Source organism: Hemitrygon akajei, chromosome 3 (assembly GCF_048418815.1).
Source record: "Hemitrygon akajei chromosome 3, sHemAka1.3, whole genome shotgun sequence".
NCBI lineage: Eukaryota > Metazoa > Chordata > Chondrichthyes > Myliobatiformes > Dasyatidae > Hemitrygon > Hemitrygon akajei.
In genome coordinates this window covers 65622657-65644226 of record NC_133126.1, presented here as the reverse complement: position 1 = coordinate 65644226, position 21570 = coordinate 65622657, and the positions used below count along the sequence as shown (strand labels likewise).

General features: G+C 40.9%; 1 protein-coding gene across 7 annotated transcripts in view; it reads left to right on the top strand.

The window, feature by feature from the left end:
* Nucleotides 1-21570, top strand: part of akap6 (A kinase (PRKA) anchor protein 6) — a 404269-nt gene that overhangs the window by 102799 nt on the left and 279900 nt on the right. For 6 of the 7 annotated variants that reach the window (XM_073040038.1, XM_073040040.1, XM_073040039.1 and 3 more), the window contains exon 4: nucleotides 17406-17657. In XM_073040038.1, coding sequence (XP_072896139.1) covers nucleotides 17406-17657 — 252 coding nt within the window. Of the gene's footprint in view, nucleotides 1-8238; nucleotides 8391-17405; nucleotides 17658-21570 lie in introns of those variants that run through there. The other variant, XM_073040042.1, reaches the window with a different exon arrangement.

Below are 21570 nucleotides of genomic sequence, written 5' to 3'. Positions count from 1 at the left end.
TCCAGGCTAATGTCCTTCCTTTCGTTTGCATTAATCTCCTCTCTAACCAGCAATGCTACCCCACCTCCTTTTCTTTCCTGTCTAACCCTCCTGAATATTGAATATCCCAGGATGTCGAGCTCCCATCCTTGGTCACCCTGGAGCCATGTCTCTGTGATCCCAACTATATCATATTCATTAATAACTATCTGCACATTCAATTCATCCACCTTGTTACGAATGCTCCTTGCATTGACACATAAAGCCTTCAGGCTTGTTTTTACAACACTCTTAGCCCTTATACAATTACGTTGAAAAGTGGCCCTTTTTGCTTTTTGCCCTGGATTTGCCTGCCTGCCACTTTTACTTTTCACTTTACTACTTTTTGCTTCTACCCTCATTTTACACCCCTCTGTCTCTCTGCACTTGTTCCCATCCCCCTGCCACATTAGTTTAAAGCCTCCTGAACAGCAGTAGCAAAAGCTCCCCCTAGGACATTGGTTCCAGTCCTGTCCAGGTGCAGACCGTCCTGTTTATACCGGTCCCACCTCCCCCAGAACTGGTTCCAATGCTCCAGAAATTTGAATCCCTCCCCCTTGCACCATTTTTCAAGCCGCGTATTCAACTGAAATATCCTCCTATTTCTACTCTGACTAACACGTGGCACTGGTAGTAATCCAGAGATTATTACCTTTGTGGTCCTACTTTTTAGTTTATCTCCTAACTCCCTAAATTCACCTTGTAGGACCTCATCCTATTTTTTACCTATATTGTTGGTACCTATGTGCACCACAACCACTGGCTGTTCACCCTCCCATTCCAGAATGTCCCGCAGCCGCTCAGAGACATCGTTGACCCTTGCACCAGGGAGGCAACATACCATCCTGGAGTCTCATTTGCGGCCGCAGAAACGCCTATCTATTCCCCTTACAATTGAATCCCCTATCACTATAGCTCTCCCACTCCTTTTCCTTCCCTCCTGTGCCGCAGAGCCACCCATGGTGCAATGAACTTGGCTGCTGCTGCCTTCCCCTGATGAGACATCACCCCCAACAGTATCCAAAACAGTATATCTGTTTAGGAGGGAGATTACCTCAGGGGACTCCTGCACTACCTGCCTTCTGCTACGCTGTCTAGTGGCCACCCCTTCCCTTTCTGCCTGTGTAGCCTTTACCTGCGGTGTGGCCAACTCACTGAACATGCTATTCACGACTTTCTCAGCATCGCGGATGCTCCAGTATGAATCCAATGTCAGCTCCAGACGCTCAATGCGGTCTGCCAGAAGCTGCAGTTGGACACACTTCCTGCACACATAGTCATCAGGGACACTGGAAGTATCCCTGATTTCCCACATGCTGCAGGATGAACAAACCACGGGGCCGATCTCAGCTGCCATGACCTACCCAATACTTGCCTCAACTTTTGAAACTTTCCCCTTTGAAAGGAACTTACCCAGCCTTACCTCACTTGGAGTGAAGCTAGTCCTCAGCCTCTTCTCATCTAAGCCTCTCGAGTCAAAGCCTCAAAACTCCACTCCTTCACTGGCCGCTCTGCTTGAGGTAACCCTCTATTTATTTGTTATATTTGGGGTTATTTGTAACCCCAAGCACTCTACAAGTATGTGATGAGAAAGAGGATAAGACGTGAAAGAATTTGACCTATCAAGTGTGACAGTGGGAAAGTGTGTATGGAACCGAAGGAAATAGGGGTACTTAATGAATACTTCAGTATTCACTATGGAAAAAGATCTTGGTGATTGTAGTGATGACTTGCAGCAGACTGAAAAGCTTGAGCATATAGATATTAAGAAAGAGGATGTGCTGGAGCTTTTGGAAAGCATCAAGTTGGATAAGTAGCCAGGCCCAGATGAGATGTACCCCAGGCTGCTGTGGGAGGCAAGGGAGGAGATTGTTGAGCCTCTGGCGATGATCTTTGCATCATCATTAGGGACAGGAGAGGTTCTACAAGATTGGGGTGTTGCGAATGTTGTTCCTTTATTCAAGAAAGGGAGTAGAGATAGACCAGGAAATTATACGCCAGTGATTCTTACCTCAGTGGTTGGTAAGTTGATGGAGAAGATCCTGAGAGGCAGGATTTATGTACATTTGGAGAGGTATAATATGATTAAGAATAGTCAGCATGGCTTCATCAAGGGTAGGTCGTGCCTTAAGAGCCTGATTGAATTTTTTGAGGATGTGACTAAACGTATTGATGAAGGAAGAGCAGTAGATGTAGTGTATATGGATTTCAGCAAGGCATTTGATAAGGTACCCCATACAAGGCTTATTGAGAAAGGAAGGAGGCATGGGATCCAGGGGGACATTGCTTTGTGGATCGAGAACTGGCTTGCCCACAGAAGGCAAAGAGTGGTTGTAGACCAGTCTTATTCTGCATGGAGGTCGGTCACCAGTGGAGTGCCTCAGGGATCTGTTCTGGGACCCTTACTCTTTGTGATTTTTATAAATGACCTGGATGAGGAAGTGGAGGAAAGGGTTAGTAAGTTTGCTGATGACACAAAGGTTGGAGGTGTTGTGGATAGTGTAAAGGGCTGTCAGAGGTTACAGTGGGACATTGAGAGGATGCAAGACTGGGCTGAGAAGTGGCAGATGGAGTTCAACCCAGTTAAGTGTGAGATGGTTCTTTTTGGTAGGTCAAATACGATGGCAAAATATAGTATTAAAAGTCAGACTCTTGGCAGTATGGAGGATCAGAGGGATCTTGGTGTTCGAGTCCATAAGACACACAAAGCAGCTGTGCAGGTTGACTCTGTGGTTAAGAAGCCATACGGTGTATTGGCCTTCATCAACCATGGAATTGAATTTAGGAGCCGAGAAGTAATGTTGCAGCTATATAGGACCCTGGTCAGACCCCACTTGGAATACTGTGCTCAGTTCTGGTCGCCTCACTACAGGAAGGATGTGGAAACAATAGAAAGGGTGCAGAGGAGATTTACAAGGATGTTGCCTGGATTGGGGAGCATGCCTTATTAGAATAGCTTGAGTGAACTCGGCCTTTTCTCCTTGGAGCAACGGAGGATGAGAGGTGACTTGATAGAGGCGTATAAGATGATGAGAAGCATTGATCATGTGGATAGTCAGAGGCTTTTTCCTAGGGCTGAAATGGCTGCCACAAGAGGGCACAGGTTTAAGGTGCTTGGGAGTAGGTACAGAGGAGATATCAGGGGTGAGTTTTTTACGCAGAGAATGGTGAGTGCTTGGAATGGGCTCCCGGCAACAATGGTGGAGGAGGATACTCCAGGGTCTTTTAAGAGTCCTTTGGATAGGTACATGGAGCTTAGAAAAATAGAGGGCTATGGGTAACCCTAGTAATATCTAAGGTAGGGACGTGTTCTGCACAACTTTGTGGGCCAAAGAGCCTGTATTAAGTTGTAGTTTTTCTATGTTTCTCCAACTTTTTCCCACTCTTCCTTCCCTATTCTTCATTTCTACTTTGGACTCCCTCTTATCTCTTCTCTTTTTCTCACTGTTTATCACCTTCCTGTTCTCCCATAGTTGATTCTCCTCTCCTATCAGATTCCTTCTTCTCCAGCCCTTTATCTTTTCCACAATCACCTTCCAGCTTCTTACCTCATCTCCTTTCCCTACCCACTGGGCTTCACCTATCACTTTCTAGTTTGTTCTCCTTCCCTCCCTCCCTCCCCCACCTTCTTATTCTGGCTTCTTCCCCCTTCATTTCCAGTCGTGGTGAAAGGTCTCAGCTTGAAACTTCGACTATTCATTTCTATAGATGCTGCCTGATCTGCTGAGTTCCTCCAGCATTGTGTGTGGTGCCCCTGAAGTATAGTGGATAGGATGGTTTTAGTTGTGGAGACCTATGGAGAAAGGGTTCAACTTTCATGATAATCAAGGCCAGTCAGGAATATGATGAATTACAAAATGTCAGGGATGGAAGTATAGTTTTGGGAGATGATGGGTCCGGAGGAGTTAGTCAAGAAAATGATAGTGAAGGAGCCTGAGAATATAGGGAGTGAGAGTTGCTCTCACAAAATCTCAAAAGACCATTTACTTAGAAAAACATTGATGCCTCTCAGTGCCACCAGTGCCCTATGTAGGGTTGGCTTCTTAAATGTGTCATTCCTCTGTTAAGTGTTGATTCAGTGTTTCAGGCTGAGTAGTGCAGATTCACCCAACTATTGTGCATTGCATTATGTTTGACACCTTTATGCACAAACTGTAGACACCTTAGATAATTGCATCATTTGTATGAAGCACACAGATTTACAACAGAAAGTGCCTGATGGAGAAATGTTTGAAGTTTGCTTGTAGTTTACAAAAACAAGCATCAATATGATAGTATTTGTAAAACTCTTAAAATCATGGCATTGCCAGATTCAGAGCTAATGTGATCAGCAAGCATCAGCAGTTTGTGTGACTTGAGGAGTCTGCATGCAGGTGGCGCTGTTGTGTATGAGCCCAAGTCTACAGTGTGTTCATGATGGGAAGCTGATTGGGAGACCATTGGGATAGACCACTGCAGATTCCTCAGCTCACAGCAGAGTGTGAATAAGCTGTTTTGGTAGTGGAAAGGTTCAGCCCAGGGCCAAGGAGAATTCTAAGACGGTATAATTCATCCACAGTTTGGCCAGAAAGAGAAAGTAAACATTGGCTGTGTTACGTACCCCGTAACTGGGTTACTTACCAGCAAAGATAGAGAGGTCCGTTGAAGTCTGATGGTACTATTTTTAACAGTATTTATTGATAAAAATACACAAAAATAATATCAATGCAAACATACAGATAATATACGTCGTCAATACTAAATCTAAAAGTGTGGGTATAATAATAATCAATAAGAAATAGCTCTATCGTTGTCTAGGGGATAATGTATTATCCGATGGAAATATAAAAGTCACTCAAGTTCATTTAGGCTGCAGCTTTTGGTTGGAGAGAGAGACGGAGTTTAGAACTTGCCCGTTTTCCTTTCTATGATGTCGATCCTTCGAAATGTCGTCGGTGTCCTTTTCCTTTTAGCTAAGCCGTCTTCCGTGGTAAGGCCTCAATCCCGGGCAACGGGAAAGGACACACGTGGACCTTCCACCGGCTGTCACTATTAAACGCTGTCACGGGATTTCTAGCATTTCTCCTGGTGCGTCTAAAGGTGTTGTTCCCCAGACCTTCTTTTATCCTTACTCACGGGGTCTCAGAGGTCAATCAGGTTGGGATGATGCCACCCCCCCCAACCAGCCCACGTTGCTCATTCCTTGAGGATGTCGATGAATAGCACAGTGCTCAATACACAATTCCGTCTCCAAGAGACAATGGCTGTTTCCCGTGGCTTTGTATCGTTGAGGGGCCAGGACATTCCAAACCCCCTGTGGATTCTGCGTCTCTCTCTCATTTCCTGGGTCTCCTGACCTGAATTAATAGTGATCTTGCGATTCTCAAAAAGGAGGGGGCTACTTTGTACCCTTCGGCCCCTCAGAGTTGGGGCACAGGTGTAACAGCTGTAATCTGGACAGTTGGAATTTAGTAGGTATGTTGTCTGACATTGGCTGATTTACCAGTGTAAACTGTGATCAGCATTGCGTTGACATGTATGTTTTTTGCCAACTCCCAGCAAGAACCTCAACATTTATCATGAGCTATTAAAAGTCAGGGACATTGTCACCTCCAGTCAGAGTGCTCCTCTGCCAGCAGAGAATCATGTTTTTGCTGAGAAGGAGGCCAGACCCCAGCCTGAATCAAAGGTGGCTCACGAGAATGAAGTGATCCCAACTGTACTAACTTCTGCTCAGCTGGAGTTGCTCATCAGCCTGAAATCTCTCTCAGGAGTACTGTAGGTCCCCACACAACATGAGCAGCCTTTCAGTACTATTTTGTGGTGCACATGAGATGGTTTCTGTACGGTCTGCTTCTGCACACTGTACAACTCCTTGCCCTTGCTGTATGGTCTATTTTGCCATCTGGCAACAAGGGAGGGTTCCAGTGGAGGTCTCGTTATGCGGGAGTCCACCCCCTTTACATAGGGAGCCTAGGGTGGAGAGTGTTGCCCAAACCTGTTCTGTTTAACAGATTGCTAGCTTGGCTTATGAACTCCCCATTCACCTGCCACTTCTGCGGCTGGGAGCAGTCAGTTACATTGTATATATGGAGTGTGAGAGGTTGCAGCCTCTATCTGAATATCTGAAGGTGCTGCTCCTCAAGCCTTGGCTCCATGCACCTGATCTTCAGTCACCCATTGTGAAGGGGGGGAGGTGGGGTGGTGGGTCAATTAAGGGAGCTCACAGTCAATTTTCTCCTGGGTCTGGCCAGCTTGACCATTCACAGGTCCAGGTGATGGGCATTCGAGTGTCCTGGCTGGGCTGAAGTCTGCTCTGTTTTGGGGATTTTGTCCATGCTCATGCGTCCTTGGAGAAGGAGCCATGGGTAGATTGAGGGCTTTCTGTGACCAGTGGGCACCAGAGGGCCTCGAGTGCATTCTGGATAGAGATGACTGTGTAGTAATTTGAAACTATTGCTTGTGAAGTGTGTGAGTGGTGGAATACTGTAATATTGTCATGCTGTGATGCTGTATTCACTGAATAAACCTTATTTGGATGATGAGGGAAAAGCATTGTATTGACTGTGATACTCCTCTCCACAATATCGGCCATTTATGCTCCTGCTGCAACCCATTTACTCTTGAAACTTCTTTTTCTTTATCTTTGTTACTTGTAGATTTTTAAAGACCAGACACAGTGAGGCAATGGAATTAATGGCTAATGAACTTATAGATGCCTAAATTTACACCAGATACCAGAAACAGTGATCTCCATTTGGATGTTATGTCATTACCAGTAAGCTGGAATATTGTGTGGTCAACAAAAGACTGGTCACACTATACCTAACCAATGTGGTGGCGTGTCAGCCAACTTTAGGGAATTTCCATTTGAGTTTGTGAACTCCAGTTGAGATGGAGTCTAAACTGGGCAAGTGCTGCACTTCAGGAAATCAAATGTGAAGTAAACAATTAATGTCAGGGTCCTTAATAACACTGATGGGCAAAGGAATCTTAAAAGTGGCTGCACAATTTGATAGGTTGCTAAAGAAGACAGTTGGTATGCTTGTCTTTATAAGTTGAGTCGGGAAGTTATGTGCAGCTATATAAAACTCCAGTTAGTCCACATCCAGGGTATTGCATTCATTTCCAGTCATTCCATTATAAGAAGGCTGTGGAGGCTTTGGGGAGGGTGTAGAAGAGGCTTACCAGGGCTCTGCCTGGATTAGGGAGCATGTGCTACAAGGGGAGGATGGACAAACTGGGCCTGTTTTTTCTGGAGTTGCAGAGGCTGAGGACAGACCTGAAAGAAGTTTATAAAATTATTAGATAGAGGTAGCTGGTAATTTTCCTCCCAGGGTTAAAATGTCTAATACTAGAGGACATGCATTTCAGGTGAGAGAGGGAAGGTTCAATGGAAATGTGTGGGGCGCAGTCTTTAACAGGGTGTCTGGAATACACCATTAGGAAGGTGGTGGAAGCAAATATTGTGCAGGCCTTTAAGAGGCTCTGTGAGAGGCTTATGAATATGCAGAGAATGAAAGACCATCAACCATATGCAGGATAAGGGATTATCATCGGGTATCATTAATTTAATTAATTTTGCATAACATGGTGGATCGAAGGGCTGTTCCTGTGCTGTATTTTTCTACATTCTGTTAAGATCCAGTTGTCAATTGGACCTGTCAACAATTGTTCACTTGGAATCAGAAACGGAATCAGTTGGAAGAAATCTGTATAATTAATATAAGAACAAAATCTATGTTTTTCTTTATATACATAGAGTATGTAGGCTCTGAATCACTTGATTCTTCAAATCGTTAATGAAGAGATGCAGGTATTTTTGCACCAATAATTTAACAAATACTGTGGTAACCCTAACCCGAATACATGTCATATTTGATTTGTATGCAATGGCATACAAACGTGAATAACTGGGTACCACATGTTTAATCTACCTAATGAATGACTGTATACTCTATGTCAAATAACTAAAGGAGCGGCTGAGCAGTTAATAATCTTTCTAGAAATTATTTTCTTCAAATTCAGTGGTTTATTTTTACAAAGTATTTATCTTTGTATCTCATAGCATCTGAACCACAGTAAGGCTGAGAAAGCATTTGCCTTAGTTTTATGCATACTTTGTCAAACCACGGGGATCTACTTGAGTTATTTTGGGTATGTATGAGCTGCACATCATCTGCTTGATGCCCTGCAACAGCTGTGTGTTAGTGAGCACAACAGCCATTATTATTCCACTGAGGAAGGCAGTTGTGTGAATCAGGAGGTGACAGTGTGGCTGGTTAATATAGACTCGTATGTCATATTTGATGAACAATTTTCTACAAATGAATGGCAGTATAACATTGCAAACTGTGGAGTAAAATATGGCTCAATGTTACTATGCAGGCAAGGTATTTAACTATTTTATGAGAAATATAAGTTATACCTATATTTGATTTTTAAAAACTTATTAAATGCTTATTGCTTGATTTTTAAATGTGGATTGTTCTGCTACATGAATGTAATTAATGTAAATCTTTAAAGATACTGTATATTTAGTTCTTTCTGATCATATGATTCCAGTTAGCGTGTAGCAAACAATATTGCAGCACCAGCAGTGTTATAGGTAACTTCAAACTTTTACCAAGTTCAGGGTTGAAGTTGTCACTTTAGTGCTGGAGGAACTTTCATGATCAACAAAGAGGTGAGAAAAAGAAAACATGAGTGATAAATCAGTCAGCAGGAAGTTTTCAGGATGTTTGTGGTGAAACAAAATGTACAATATATATAGATTTAGTGCAGGCATTTGTATATTTTGAGTGAAGTATTTCAATCGAGTAAAGCAAAATATGTTCATGCATGTTTTATGAGCTCTTTGATCAAACAAGGTTCTAAAATAAGTATATATTTAACTTTTTTCAGATATCAAATTTGTGTTGAGATCTGAGCTCCTGTTTGTTTTTCTAGCTTGATATGAAGTGCAATGTTAATCTTAACAAAGGCTTCTTCTGTCAAATTTTGAAACTTACAATTAACAGTTGTAATATCTCCCTTGAATTTTATGACTATGTTTCAGCCTAGATTTTGTTTATTTTGCTGCTGGCTTACATATCAAGTGATGCAAGTCTGAGGGTGGGGATCTTTCATCTGCTGTCAGGCCACAGCCCTTAAGTATTATTTGGAATATTTTCAGAGTTGAATTTCCAGAGCTTGAATTCGGTTGGCAGCAGACATGCAGGGGACGTGTGGCATGGCAGAGCTTAATAAACCTTGTTACTAAACTGAGGACTGGTTGTGTTTATAAACTTTGGTAACCTGGGAAATTGCGGCTGATGGAACTTTACATAGCTATTAATTGAGCTCAGTATTTTAGCAGTGGCTAAGTGTCAAATTAGTGAGGTAAATGCAGAAAGCTTTTCCAGAAGAATAATTTGAACATTGTACTATTTTTCTTTGTGGAAAGATGAGTGTGCATTCAGACTTATTAGATGCATGGGCTACCTTATGTGCTAAGCAATCTAAAATGGCAGGCTGCCAGTAATAACAATGGTTGGCTCCATTCTGTTTCCCTAATTAGCGATGTTTTGACCATTGCTTCATTGGAAACTGAAAGTGATTGATTCAGAGGGTTCAAACCCCACTCCAGAGATGTCAGTGTAAAGCGTAGGCTGATCCATCAGCGAGCATTAAGGGAATGAACATTGATAGAGATGCTGGATTTTAGTGTGATATTAAACCAAGGCCTCATTTACCCCTCTCAGGTCCCGTAGTCATATTGAGTCTACTCCCCAACAGTTGTTCCTTGTCCAATACTCTTTAAAAAATCTTATCTAGTCTTTTATTTTGGAGAAAATTAATGTGTAGAGATTGGCTATTGTGTTTCCCTACTCAACAAAGAGTCAAACACTTAAAGTGACTTCAGACACTCTAAAGCATTTTAGTTCATCCTTAGGTCATGAATGGCACTAAATAATTGTAAGTTGCTTCTTCATCTCTGGCATACTTAAATTTAAGAGGATGCTGCTTTAACCTTAACATGCTAGAGACTGAAAGATGTGGAATCAACTGAGTTTAAGTAGTTTTCCAAACGGTTACATTTGATAAACACTCAGGTTGGAGGAACAACACCTGATATTCTGTCTGTGTAGCCTCCAACCTGATGGCATGAACATTGATTTCTCTAACTTCCGTTAATGCCCCTCCTCTTCTTCTTACCCCATCACTTATTTATTTATTTATTTATTATTCTCCCTCCCCCCCTTTTTTTCTCTCTCTGCCCCTCTCACAATCACTCCTTGCCTGTTCTCCATCTCCCCCTGGTGCTCCCCTCCCTCTTTCTTTCTCCGTAGGCCTCCCATCCCATGATCCTTTCCCTTCTCCAGCTGTGTATCCCTTTTGCCAATCAACTTTCCAGCTCTTTACCATGTTTGTCATATTGTGTCAAGGCCTCTATTATTGTTAAAGTTGTTAAAAAAGCTCCATTTTGGGTACTAGCCTCCGTAGTATCCAAGACATCTTCAAGAAACGGTGTTTCGGAAAGGCGATTAAGGATCCCCATCACACAGGGCATGCCCTCTTCTCATCTGGAAGGAGGTACAGAAGCCTGAAGGCTCAGTGATTCAGGAAAGTTTCTTCTCCTCTGCCATCTGATTCCAAAATGGACATTGAACCCATGAACACTACCTCAATTTTTTATATTATTTCTGTTTTTGCACTATTTTAATCTAACAATTTAATACACACACACACACTTACTTTAATTGACGTAGTTATTTATTTTTTCTATATTATCATGTATTGCATTGTACTGCTGCCACTAAGATAACAAATTTTGTGACACATGCCAGTGATAATAAACCTAATCCTGATTCTAATTATTGAGGCCCACAGAGCTGCCCAGATTTTTGTAGCGATATTCATTAGCATGTAATGCATATTTGCATGCCACCTCTGCTGAATGTAGTCATCCATCCATTTATGCAGAAAAAAGGCCTTTATCAGAAGATATGCAACATGATTCAGCATTGTTTAAAGGGAACCTGCCAAGGTCCTTATACTAAATATGTGTAGGTCCTTTTAAAATTATCTACTTACTTCTCACAGTGAGTCTCCCTTGAGCACTCCTGCATTTGATTAGAGCCATGAAGTCATATAACATGGAGGCAGGTCTGTAAGCCCAACTCATCCATGCTGACTCAGTGAGCTAGATCCATCTGCCTGTCCTAGGTTGCCCAGGGCCCTACCATTCATTGTATAAGTTCTACCCTTGTTTGATCTACCAAAATACAATACCTCACATTTATTCGGATTGAAACCTATTTGGTGGTACTCGATTCACATACTTAGTTGATTAGAATAACACCGTAAATTCTCATAACCTTCCACACTATCCAAGGCCCGTTCTGTTGGATTGCACATATAGAATCATTTTATAGTGGCGGTCTACACAAAGAACATCCAGAGGCGAGTTTAATATCACCAGCTGAATCTGCATATTCTTGCATGGAAAAATTTCTAGCCTTTGATTTTCTAGATAAAGCATGGTCATTTGAGAATATCTTAATGATAAGTATTGATGACAAGAGGTGTGTGGATAGAAAAGTGGAAGAAAGGGAAGAAAACTAGATTTAAGAAATTATTTGAAAGCAAATATGGATATCTTTGTTGTTTCACCTTTGTGTAAAGTTAAAGTCTGAACTTACAGTCTGAATATTAAGTTTTCCCTGAGGTAATGTGACTTGAAAGAAAAAAAATGTGCTTTAGCCTCTCAGGGTAATATGTGGTTAAGTTTAAAATGGAAGTAATCAATGTACTGGGAATTAAGAGCAGTCAACTAGACTATATGTTGCATCATTGGCTGTCTTGAGAAGACACATTAAATTCTTCACAGTATATACAAACCATCAGCATGGAATTTCCAGTAGTTGTTTAACACCTGCTTTACTAAGAGGTGAGCTTGAACTTTCAGATACTTGAGTTATTTGAGTCATTGAGGTGTGTAGCCCAAAAAGGGGCTCTTTGACCCATCTGATCAATGCCGACCTATGTTAATCCCCTCTGTCCAATGTAGGCTCATATCTCTCTGTTTTTCTGTCCAGGTGTCTGTCCAAATGCCCTTTACACATAGTAATTGCCTATCCCTTTATCACTTTCTGAAGCAGCTGATCCCACATAATCTCACCCTCTGTGTGAAAAACATGCCCCTCAGATCTCCTTTAAATTTCCCCCTCTCACTTAATAGTCCAAGAGAGAGCCAGCCAAGGTATTGCAGAGCTGCAATGTGACATCTCAGCTATTGTACTCAGTGCTTCAGCCTATGAAGGCAAATGTGCCAAATACTTTCTTCACTACCCTTTTGACCTGTGTCACCATTTTCAGGGTACTATGAACTTTCAACCATCTATACATTATACATCAACACCCCTGAGGTCCTTGCCATTTCCCGTACGCATCCTGACAGTATTTGATGTCCTAAAATGTACACTCAGTGGCCACTTTATGAGGTATCTCCTGTACCTAATAAAGTGGCCACTGAATGTATGTTCATAGTCTTCTGCTGATGTAGCCCATCCACTTCAAGGTTCAATGTGTTGTTCATTCAGAGATGTTCTTCTGCATATCACTGTTGTAATGTGCGATTGTTTGAGTTATTGTCACCTTCAACCATTTTGGCCATTCTCCTCTGACCTCTCTCATTATCATGGCATTTTTGCCCACAGAACAGCTGCTCACTGGAAGCTTTTTATCGCAGCATCCTCTGTAAACTCCAGAGACCGTTGTGTGTGAAAACCCTATGAGATCAGCAGTTTCTGAGATACTCTAACACCAACAATCATTTCATGGTCAAAGTCATTAAATCATGTTTCTGTTCTATTCCAATGTTTGCTCTGGACAACAGGTGAATCATTTGATCACATCTGCATGCTTTTATGCACTGAGTTGCTGCTACATGATTGTCTGATCAGATATTTGCATTTATGAGCAGATATACAGGCGTCCACGTAAAATTACCTCCTGCTTGTCTGAAGTAAATTTCATCTGATACCACTCTGTCCAACTTTCCAGATGATCTGTGTCCCTCTGACTGAGATCACTTCAAGAACTATTTTCCTTTTGCACAATTTATTTATTTATTGTAATATAAGGTAAATTCTTAAGTCTGGTACTGCACTGCTGCTGCAAATTTCATGAATATGTCAATGATAATAAACTGATTCTGATCCTGTATCCCTTCACAGCTTTCTGTGCTAACTTCTATACCACTTTTTGTGTCATCAACAAACTTACTGATCGGTCCACTTAGATTCATATATATGACAAAGTTTCCAGTACTGATTCCCGCAGTACACCACTGCTTGCAGACTTTCAGTCAGAAAATAATCCTGAATCAATACCCATGGCCTACTATCACAAAGTCAATTTTGGATCATTTAGCAACATACAGTATCTTGGATCTCATGTACTTTAACCTTTCTGGACCAGCTTACCACAAGTAACTTTGTCAAAAGCCTTGTCAAAATCCAAGTCTACCATACTTTTGTAGTTCTCTTCAAAAATCACAAATCAGATTTGTGAGAAGGGATTTTCTCTGCACAAAACCATGTTGTTGCCCCCCCTCAGTCAGACCCTACCTCTCCAGGGCCCACCCCTCCATGTACCTGTCCAAGGCTCATCTTTAGTGGGAAATGGACGTTCAGCATTTTGGGTCAGGGCCCTTCATCTGGTCTGAGAATGGATCCAGAGTCCTGGATTTGGAATCCATGTCAACAAATTGCGGGATGGGGGACCTGAGGTCAGATGGCAGGTCCTGAAGACAGTGGCTCATAATAAGCTAATCTCGGGATCAAAACCCTGGGCATGGGGAGTCTGCAGGGAAAATTCTGAAGGTTGAAGCCCCTAGATTGGCAAATCTTGTGGCTGGAGGCCTGATATCTGTGGGTCGGGGACCACATTCTGAAAATTGGAACCTTGGAGGTGGCCTGCCCCGGGGCGGGGGGGGGGGGGGCGGGAGGTGTGTGTGTGTGTGTGTGTTGGTGGGGAAGGGGTTCCTTTGCTTGTTGAATTTTGGCTGAGTGTTGTTCTGCTGAACATCGTGGACGCTCAATTTTGGTGCCAGAATATGTGGCGATATTTGTGGGATGCCCTCCGCATATCCTCACATTATGTTAACATTATATTAATGTTAACGCAAACAAAGCATTTCACACTATTTTTCGATGTACACATGATTAATAAACAAACCTAAATCTAAAAGTGAGATTATTAGAATATTTTTTCAATAATTTCCCTAGCTCTGATGTTAGAGGCTCAACTGTACCAACCTTTTTGAATAAAGGAAGAACGTTAGAAATCTGCCAGACTTCTGGTACCTCATCCATGACAGATGAAAGTGCAAAAATCTCTGTTGGAGCAGCAGCAATCTCCTCAATTACTTTGATAGCATACTGGGATAGATCCCATCAAGCCCTGGGGACTTATGCACCCAAATATACAGCAGTTCCTTGAACACTTGCTCCTTTAAGGATGAGGTTTCAAGGTATTTGGAGAATAATGATACAATAAGTCAAAGGCAGCATTGTTTCTGTAAAGGGAAATCTTGCCTGTCATATCTGTTTGAGTTTTTCAAGGAAGTAACAAACGGTGGACAAAGGAGAGGCAGTGTATGTCACCTATTTGGATTTTCAGAAGACATTTGATAAGGTGTTGCATGAGGCTGCTTAACAAGATAAAATCCTAAGGCATTACAAGAAAGATACTTGCATGGATAGAGTAATGGCTGACAGGCAAGAGGCAGCGAGTGGGAATAAAAGGGGCCTTTTCTGGTTGGCAGCCAGTGACTATTGGTGTTCCTCAGGGATCAGTATTTGGACTGCTACTTTTCACTTTGTTTGTCAGAGATTTGGATAATGAAATTGATGGCTTTGTGGCAAAGTTTGTGGATGATATGAAGGTAGGTGGAGGGTTAGGTAGTGCTGAGGAAGCAATGAGATTGCAGCAGAATTTAGACAAATTGGAAGAATGGGCAAAACAGTGGCAGATGGAATACAGTGTTGGGAAATATATGACAATGCATTTTGGTAAAAGGAACAATAGTGCAGACTGTTATCTAAATGGTGAAAAGGTTCAAACATCAGAGGTGCAGAGGGACTTAGGAGTCCTCGTGCAAGACTCCCAGAGGGTTAATTTACAGGTTGAGTCTGCAGTAAAGAAAACAAATGCAATGTTGGCATTTATTTCACAGGGAATAGGATATAAAAGCAAGGAGATAATGCTGAGCCTTTATAAGACACTAGTCAGGCCGCACAGAGTATTATCATTGGAGAGAGTCCAGAGGAGGTTCATGAGGATGATTCTGGGAATGAAGGGGTTAACATATGAGAAGCATTTGGCAGTTTTGGGCCTCTACTCACTGGAATTTAGAAGAATGTGGGGGGATCTCATTGAAATCTATCAAATGTTGAAAGGTCTAGATTGGGTGGAAGTGGAAAGGATATTTCCTATGGTGGAGGTATCCAGAACTAGAGGGCAGAACCTCAAAATTGAGGAGTGACCCTTTAGAACAGAGAATCCTTTAGCCAGGGAGTAGAGAATCTGTGGAATGCTCTGCCACAGACTGTGGTGGAGGCCAAGTCCATGGGTATTTTAAGGCAGAAGTTGACAGTTTCCTGATTGGTCAGTGCATCAAAGGTTATAGTGAGAAGGCAGGTGTATGGGGTTGAGTGGGATCTGGGATCAGCCATGATGAAATGGTGGAGTGGACTCAATGGGCTGAATGGCCTAATTCTGCTCCAATGGCTTATGGTCTTATGTTCTTTCTGGCACAGATACATCTCCGCAAATACTGTATGTCTATGTATATATAAAAGCCATTGTCTTGTGATCTTGGTATTTGGCATCTTTACATTTTCCACTTATAAGTGTACAAATCAAAGTTCTGTCATTTTGCAGAGTTGGAACAATCTTTTTTTATGCTGTGTGCCAGGAAACATTTCAGTCCTTTGTATAATGGATAACTTGGGGGTCTAAGTATTCTATTAGGCTTTTGTACGCAACAATATCTGTCAAAGTCATGTCCATAATCACCTGCATGTGTTTGCATTTAATAAAGTTTCTTTAAAGTATATTTAATCTGAAGCCATTAAGCTGCACTGCAGCAGCCTGCAACATCACCTGCAAAGATGCAGTTCATCCCTGTCATCTGTCTCCTGTATTTTTATCATTGGTAGCTTCTATTTTTTTAATTCAAGGAAGACAATTTGGAAAATGAGAAATATATATCTATGAATTAATTTCTGGCTGGCAACAGCAAGCATTGCATAGACTGATGGACGAGGCAGAGTAACAGTTTGGCTCAGACCAGGTGGGCCACAGGGTCTGTTCTGTGCTGTTGTGATCTCTTACTCTATAACCTATTGTCGTCAGCTTCTGAAATATAATTTTGTGCTACTAATCCAGAGTGAATTTCTAGGCAATAGTGTTCCTTATATTTGTGGAAAACAATCTTTTCATTGTTTTGAATTTAGAGACATAGAGAAGTACAGCACAGAAAGGCCCTTGGGCCCATCTGTTCAATGCTATTTAAACTCTCATCAAGCAGCACTGGGACCATACCCTCCATACCCCTACCACCCGTGTGCCTACTTAAACTTCTCTTAAATGTTGAAATCGAGTTCACATGCACCATTTGCGCTGGCAGTTTGTTCCACATTCTCATGACCCTCTGAGTGAAGAAGTTTCCCCTCATTTTCCCCTTCAACTTTTCACCTTTCACCTCAACCCATGACCTTTAGTCCCACTGAACCTCTGTGTAAAAAACCTGGTTGCATTTATCCTATCTATACCCCTCATAATTTTGAATACCTCTAACAAATCTCCTCTCAATCTTTTACATTCCAAGGAATAAAGTCCTAACCTATTCATGTAACTCAGGTTCCCAGCAACATTCTTGTAAATTTGCTCTGTACTCTTTGAACCTCATTTATATCTTCCCTAGTTAGGGGACTAAAACTGGACACGATACTCCAAATTAGTCCTCACCAATGTCTTACACAACTTCAACATGACCTCCCATCTCCTGTACTCAATACTTTGATATATGAAAGCCAATGTGTGAAGAGCTTTCTTTACGACGCTATCACCCTGTGCATAATTTACTGTATATTCTTGGTATTTCTGAAATACAAAAGTCAAATAATATGAATGCTTCCTAGCTTTAGGTTTAAATCACTGAGCTGATGTTCACTCTAAACATTCAAAGTTGGTCAGAGTGCCACATGACACTCCAAATAATTTGATGCACAGTATTGAATCAAAGTCAATGAAAGTGTTGTCTATGCAATGATCATGAACAGTAAGTGGATCCATGCAAAAAAATTCCATGATTAGGATAAATGATACTGTAACTTATTTTCTTTCCATCCCTGCAGGATATTTGTGAAGATATTTCTGATCATGTGGAGCTCATCCATGCCCTGCTAGAGACGGAAATTTCACTGAAGCTTCTATCTTACTCAGTCAATATTCTGGTGGACATCCATACAGTTCAGCTTCTGTGGCATCAGCTGCGTGTTTCCGTCCTTGTACTCCGTGAAAGAATCTTACAAGGTCTTCAGGATTCGAACGGAAACTATACGAGGCAGACTGACATTCTTCAGGCTTTCAGTGAAGACAGAAAAGAGGTATTTTTTTTGTGAGCATTCATTTATTTAATTCCAGTTTTAGTCTAATTAGGAAGTTTTTACTTACTGTACTAGAGAAAGAGATTGAAGTTTTTGCTGTCAGTTTTACTTGAGATTTGAGTTATGGATATAATGAAACATGCAGCTAGAAAGTGTTTAGTATAAATCCGCAATAAACCAAATCATCACATCAAGGAAATGATATTGCAGACTATTTGTTGTGTTGGAATTTATAACACATTACCTATGCTTTAGGAGATCTTCAGAACACTATTTTTTCCAGCAGACATGTAACATCTTAACTTGAAAAATTAAATATTGGATTATTAATCAACAAAACATTAGGCAGCTTGCACAATAGGTGAATTACCTGACCCACTAATGGTAAAGGTGAATATTACTACTGATGACTCCTTCATTTTCTTGAGTGATGTTGGTGCAGCACTCATCCAGGCAAGTTGAAAGTATTCCATTGTGTTCTTGACTTGTGCCATGCAGATGGTTTTGGCATGCCAGGAACTGAGTGATTCACAGTACTCAGGGTACTCAGTTTCTGGCCTACACTTGCAACCGTTGTACTTACATGGCTGGTCCAGAATGTTAATGGTGCAGGACCAGGCAATGAGACTAAGCAAGGAAATTCCATAACATTGCACTGCCTTGTTTTGATAGCAACAGATTTGCATTGTGCTACGAGTTAATGTTACTCAGTTAGCTTTACATCACTTCAAAAGACAAAATATATGGTAGATACTGAAATTCTGAAATGCTCAGAAAATGTTGGAAATTTCAGCAAATTAAATATCAACTGTGGAGAGAGAAAAAGTCAATTAACCATCATCAAACTGAACCACTAGTTCATAACATTGTCTGACCTGTTTTGTATCTCCATCTCTTTTATAGCTTTTGTCAATCCAGCATTTTTTTTTGTTTGTTATGTTTTTGCTTCACACTGCTGCAAGGCTATTTAGTGTTGAAGTTTATGACCTCCAGTAAGTATGCAGTATATAAATTTTCCATGAAATTACTTTTTGCTCGCAGAAAGCTGAAAGACAGGATTACATCAGGGATACACAGAGGGAGGATGCCCATTTATGAGGAACTCTGCCCTGTGCCATCATTGCCCACCTATGCGCGTTCCTTAAGAGTCTACACAGTTTTATTTCCGTTGTAACCTGTTCTCAAGCAACTTCCGTTGTGACAGACTTGACTGTAAACTGCATCAGCACCTTGGTGTTTCCAAATGACTGTTAAAGTAATTATTTTTGAAGATGTGTTGATTATAATCGTTACAGAGTCATAGAGCACAAAATAGGCATTTTAACCCACTTTGTATATGCTGTCCATTAAACACCCTTCCATACCAATCCACTACAATGCCATTATCTTTATACTTTGCTATATCTTGGAAAAACTCAATCAAATTAATCAGTAGTATTGATTATTGAATAATTAGAAGTTTGCATAGATTCGGCATGTCCTCAGAAACGTTGACAAACTTCTATACATGCCAATGAAGAATATCTTAACTGGTTGCATCACAGCCTGGTACGGTAACCTGACAACCATCAGGCTTGGACAACTTCATTTGCCACTACTCTGAACTAATTCTATGACCTACAGACTCACTTTACAACTCGTGTCCTCAGTATTATTTTTATTTATAGTTGGTGTTCTTTTGCACATTGTTTGTTTGTCAATCTTTGTTTATGCATAATTGTTCTTGAAATTGTATTGTACTATTGAAATTATCTATTGATGATAAATTGATTTTGAACTTCTGAACTTCAAAATTACTTATTAGCACACTCAATACGGAATCAAGCTGGGAAATTTTTCAATTGATTTTTAAAAATATTCTGCTGAAAATCATGGAATAATATGATATTTATAGTGCAGAAAGAGAACATTTGCCATATCAGTGCCTAATCCTAATGGCCAGTGGATCACAATTCTTCCAAGTTAATTGAGATGTGAAGATGAGTGCTTCTGCTTCTGCTTCTATGAGTGAAAAAAGTTTTCCTCATCTCCTCATCCTTTCACTAATTATGTAATTTCCATCAAATTCTAACCACCACCCCCAACGTCCTCACCTCCCCGAGTTCCCCAGCCAAGGGAATTAGTTCTCTTCTATTTACTCTTTTTAGACACCTCTTGACTTAAACACCTATTAAATCTCCTTTCTTGGCTTGTGATAAAAACAAAGCTCCCCAAGTTATCCAATATTTGGACATTGATAAACTTTTCCAGCCCTGACAACATCCTCATGAATTCCCTCCACACCTTCTGCAGTGCAAACACATTTTTCCTATCACATGGTGACCATACCTGTACTCGAACTGTGGCCTAACTTATGTTCTATGCGATTCTAGCACAATCTCCCTGCAGGTATATTTAATACTTTGGCTAATAAAAAAAAGGATCCCATGTGACATTTTAACAGTCGTAACTGCTGGGCCTGCTAGATTTCAGTCTCCGTGGATATACAAGATCCATCAAGTCCTCTGCCCCATCCAATATGCTCCCATTTATTATATATTCTGTTCACTTTTGCACCATCCAGATAAATTAAACATATATTGAATTCATTTGCCGACTTCCTGCCCAACTGACCAGCACATCAATATCTTCCTGCAGTCTGAAGCTTTTCTTCTCTTGACCTTGTTTTTTTATATCATTTGCAAACTTTTCATCATGACCTTTACAGTTAAGACTAAATCATTAATATTTGTTACCAACAGCAAAGGACTGACTAAGTACTGAGAAATAGCTATGGATCAAATCCAGTGAATCAGTTTTTGAGAGGCATAAATTAGCAAGGAATCAATCCCCACAAAACACCACTGGCAACTTGTCTTTCATTAAGTACAAAATTTATGCATGGCTTTCTCCCCACAGGTTTCTGCAAGTTTTCATTTCAATGCAGAAGATTGCACATATCCTTGAGGAAATATTATTGGGAATTTTTTCATGTTTAGGTCTGAGATTAGGTATAGGTTTGTTTGCCATCTGATGAGAAAGATGCAATTGCAGTAAAAAAAGATGTGGGGAAATTTATGAGGCTGTTGCCTGATCTGCGAATTGCCTACCAGGTGCAGCATGTCCACTGTTTTGATGACTTCCTCAAGAAGTTTAATTGAATTTGAAGGAGAAGACTCAGTTTTCTGAAGCAAAATGATCCATTGGTTAAGTGATGTTCTCAGTATAAGTGATCAAGTATTACGGCTCTAATTATTTTGTTAAGCATTTTTCCCATTAAGGAAGTCAGGCTAATGGACCTAAACTTACTTAAATACACTTAGAGGCCACTTTATTAAGTACAGGAGTTACCTAATAAAGTGAGTGTCTGTTTGTAGTCTTCTGGGGCTTATCCCATCCACTTCAAATGTCGACATGTTTTGCATTCAGTGATGGTCTGCTGCACATCGCTGTTGTAATGTGTGAGTATTTGAGTTATTGTCACCTTCTTGTCAGCTTGAACCAGCCTGTCCATTTTCCTCTGACCTCTCTCATTGACAAGGATTCTTTTTCCAACAGAACTACTGTTCACTGGATTTTTTTTGTTTTTTTGCAACATTCTCTGTCAATTTTAGTGCATGAAAATCCCAGGACATCAGCAGTTACTGAGATACTCAAACCACCCCATCTGGCACCACCAATTATTCCATGGTCAAAGTCACTTAGGTCACATTTTTTCCCATTCTGATGTTTGGTCTGAACAATAACTGAACCTCTTGACCATGTCTGCATGCTTTTAAGCATTGAGTTGTTGTCACATGATTGTCTGATTAGATACTTACTTTAATGAGCAGATATACAGGAGTTCCAACTGAGTGCATATATTCCTTAATAGATATTTTTACTGTTTCTGTCATGAAGTAACAGCTTCATATATTTTGTGACAATATATTCG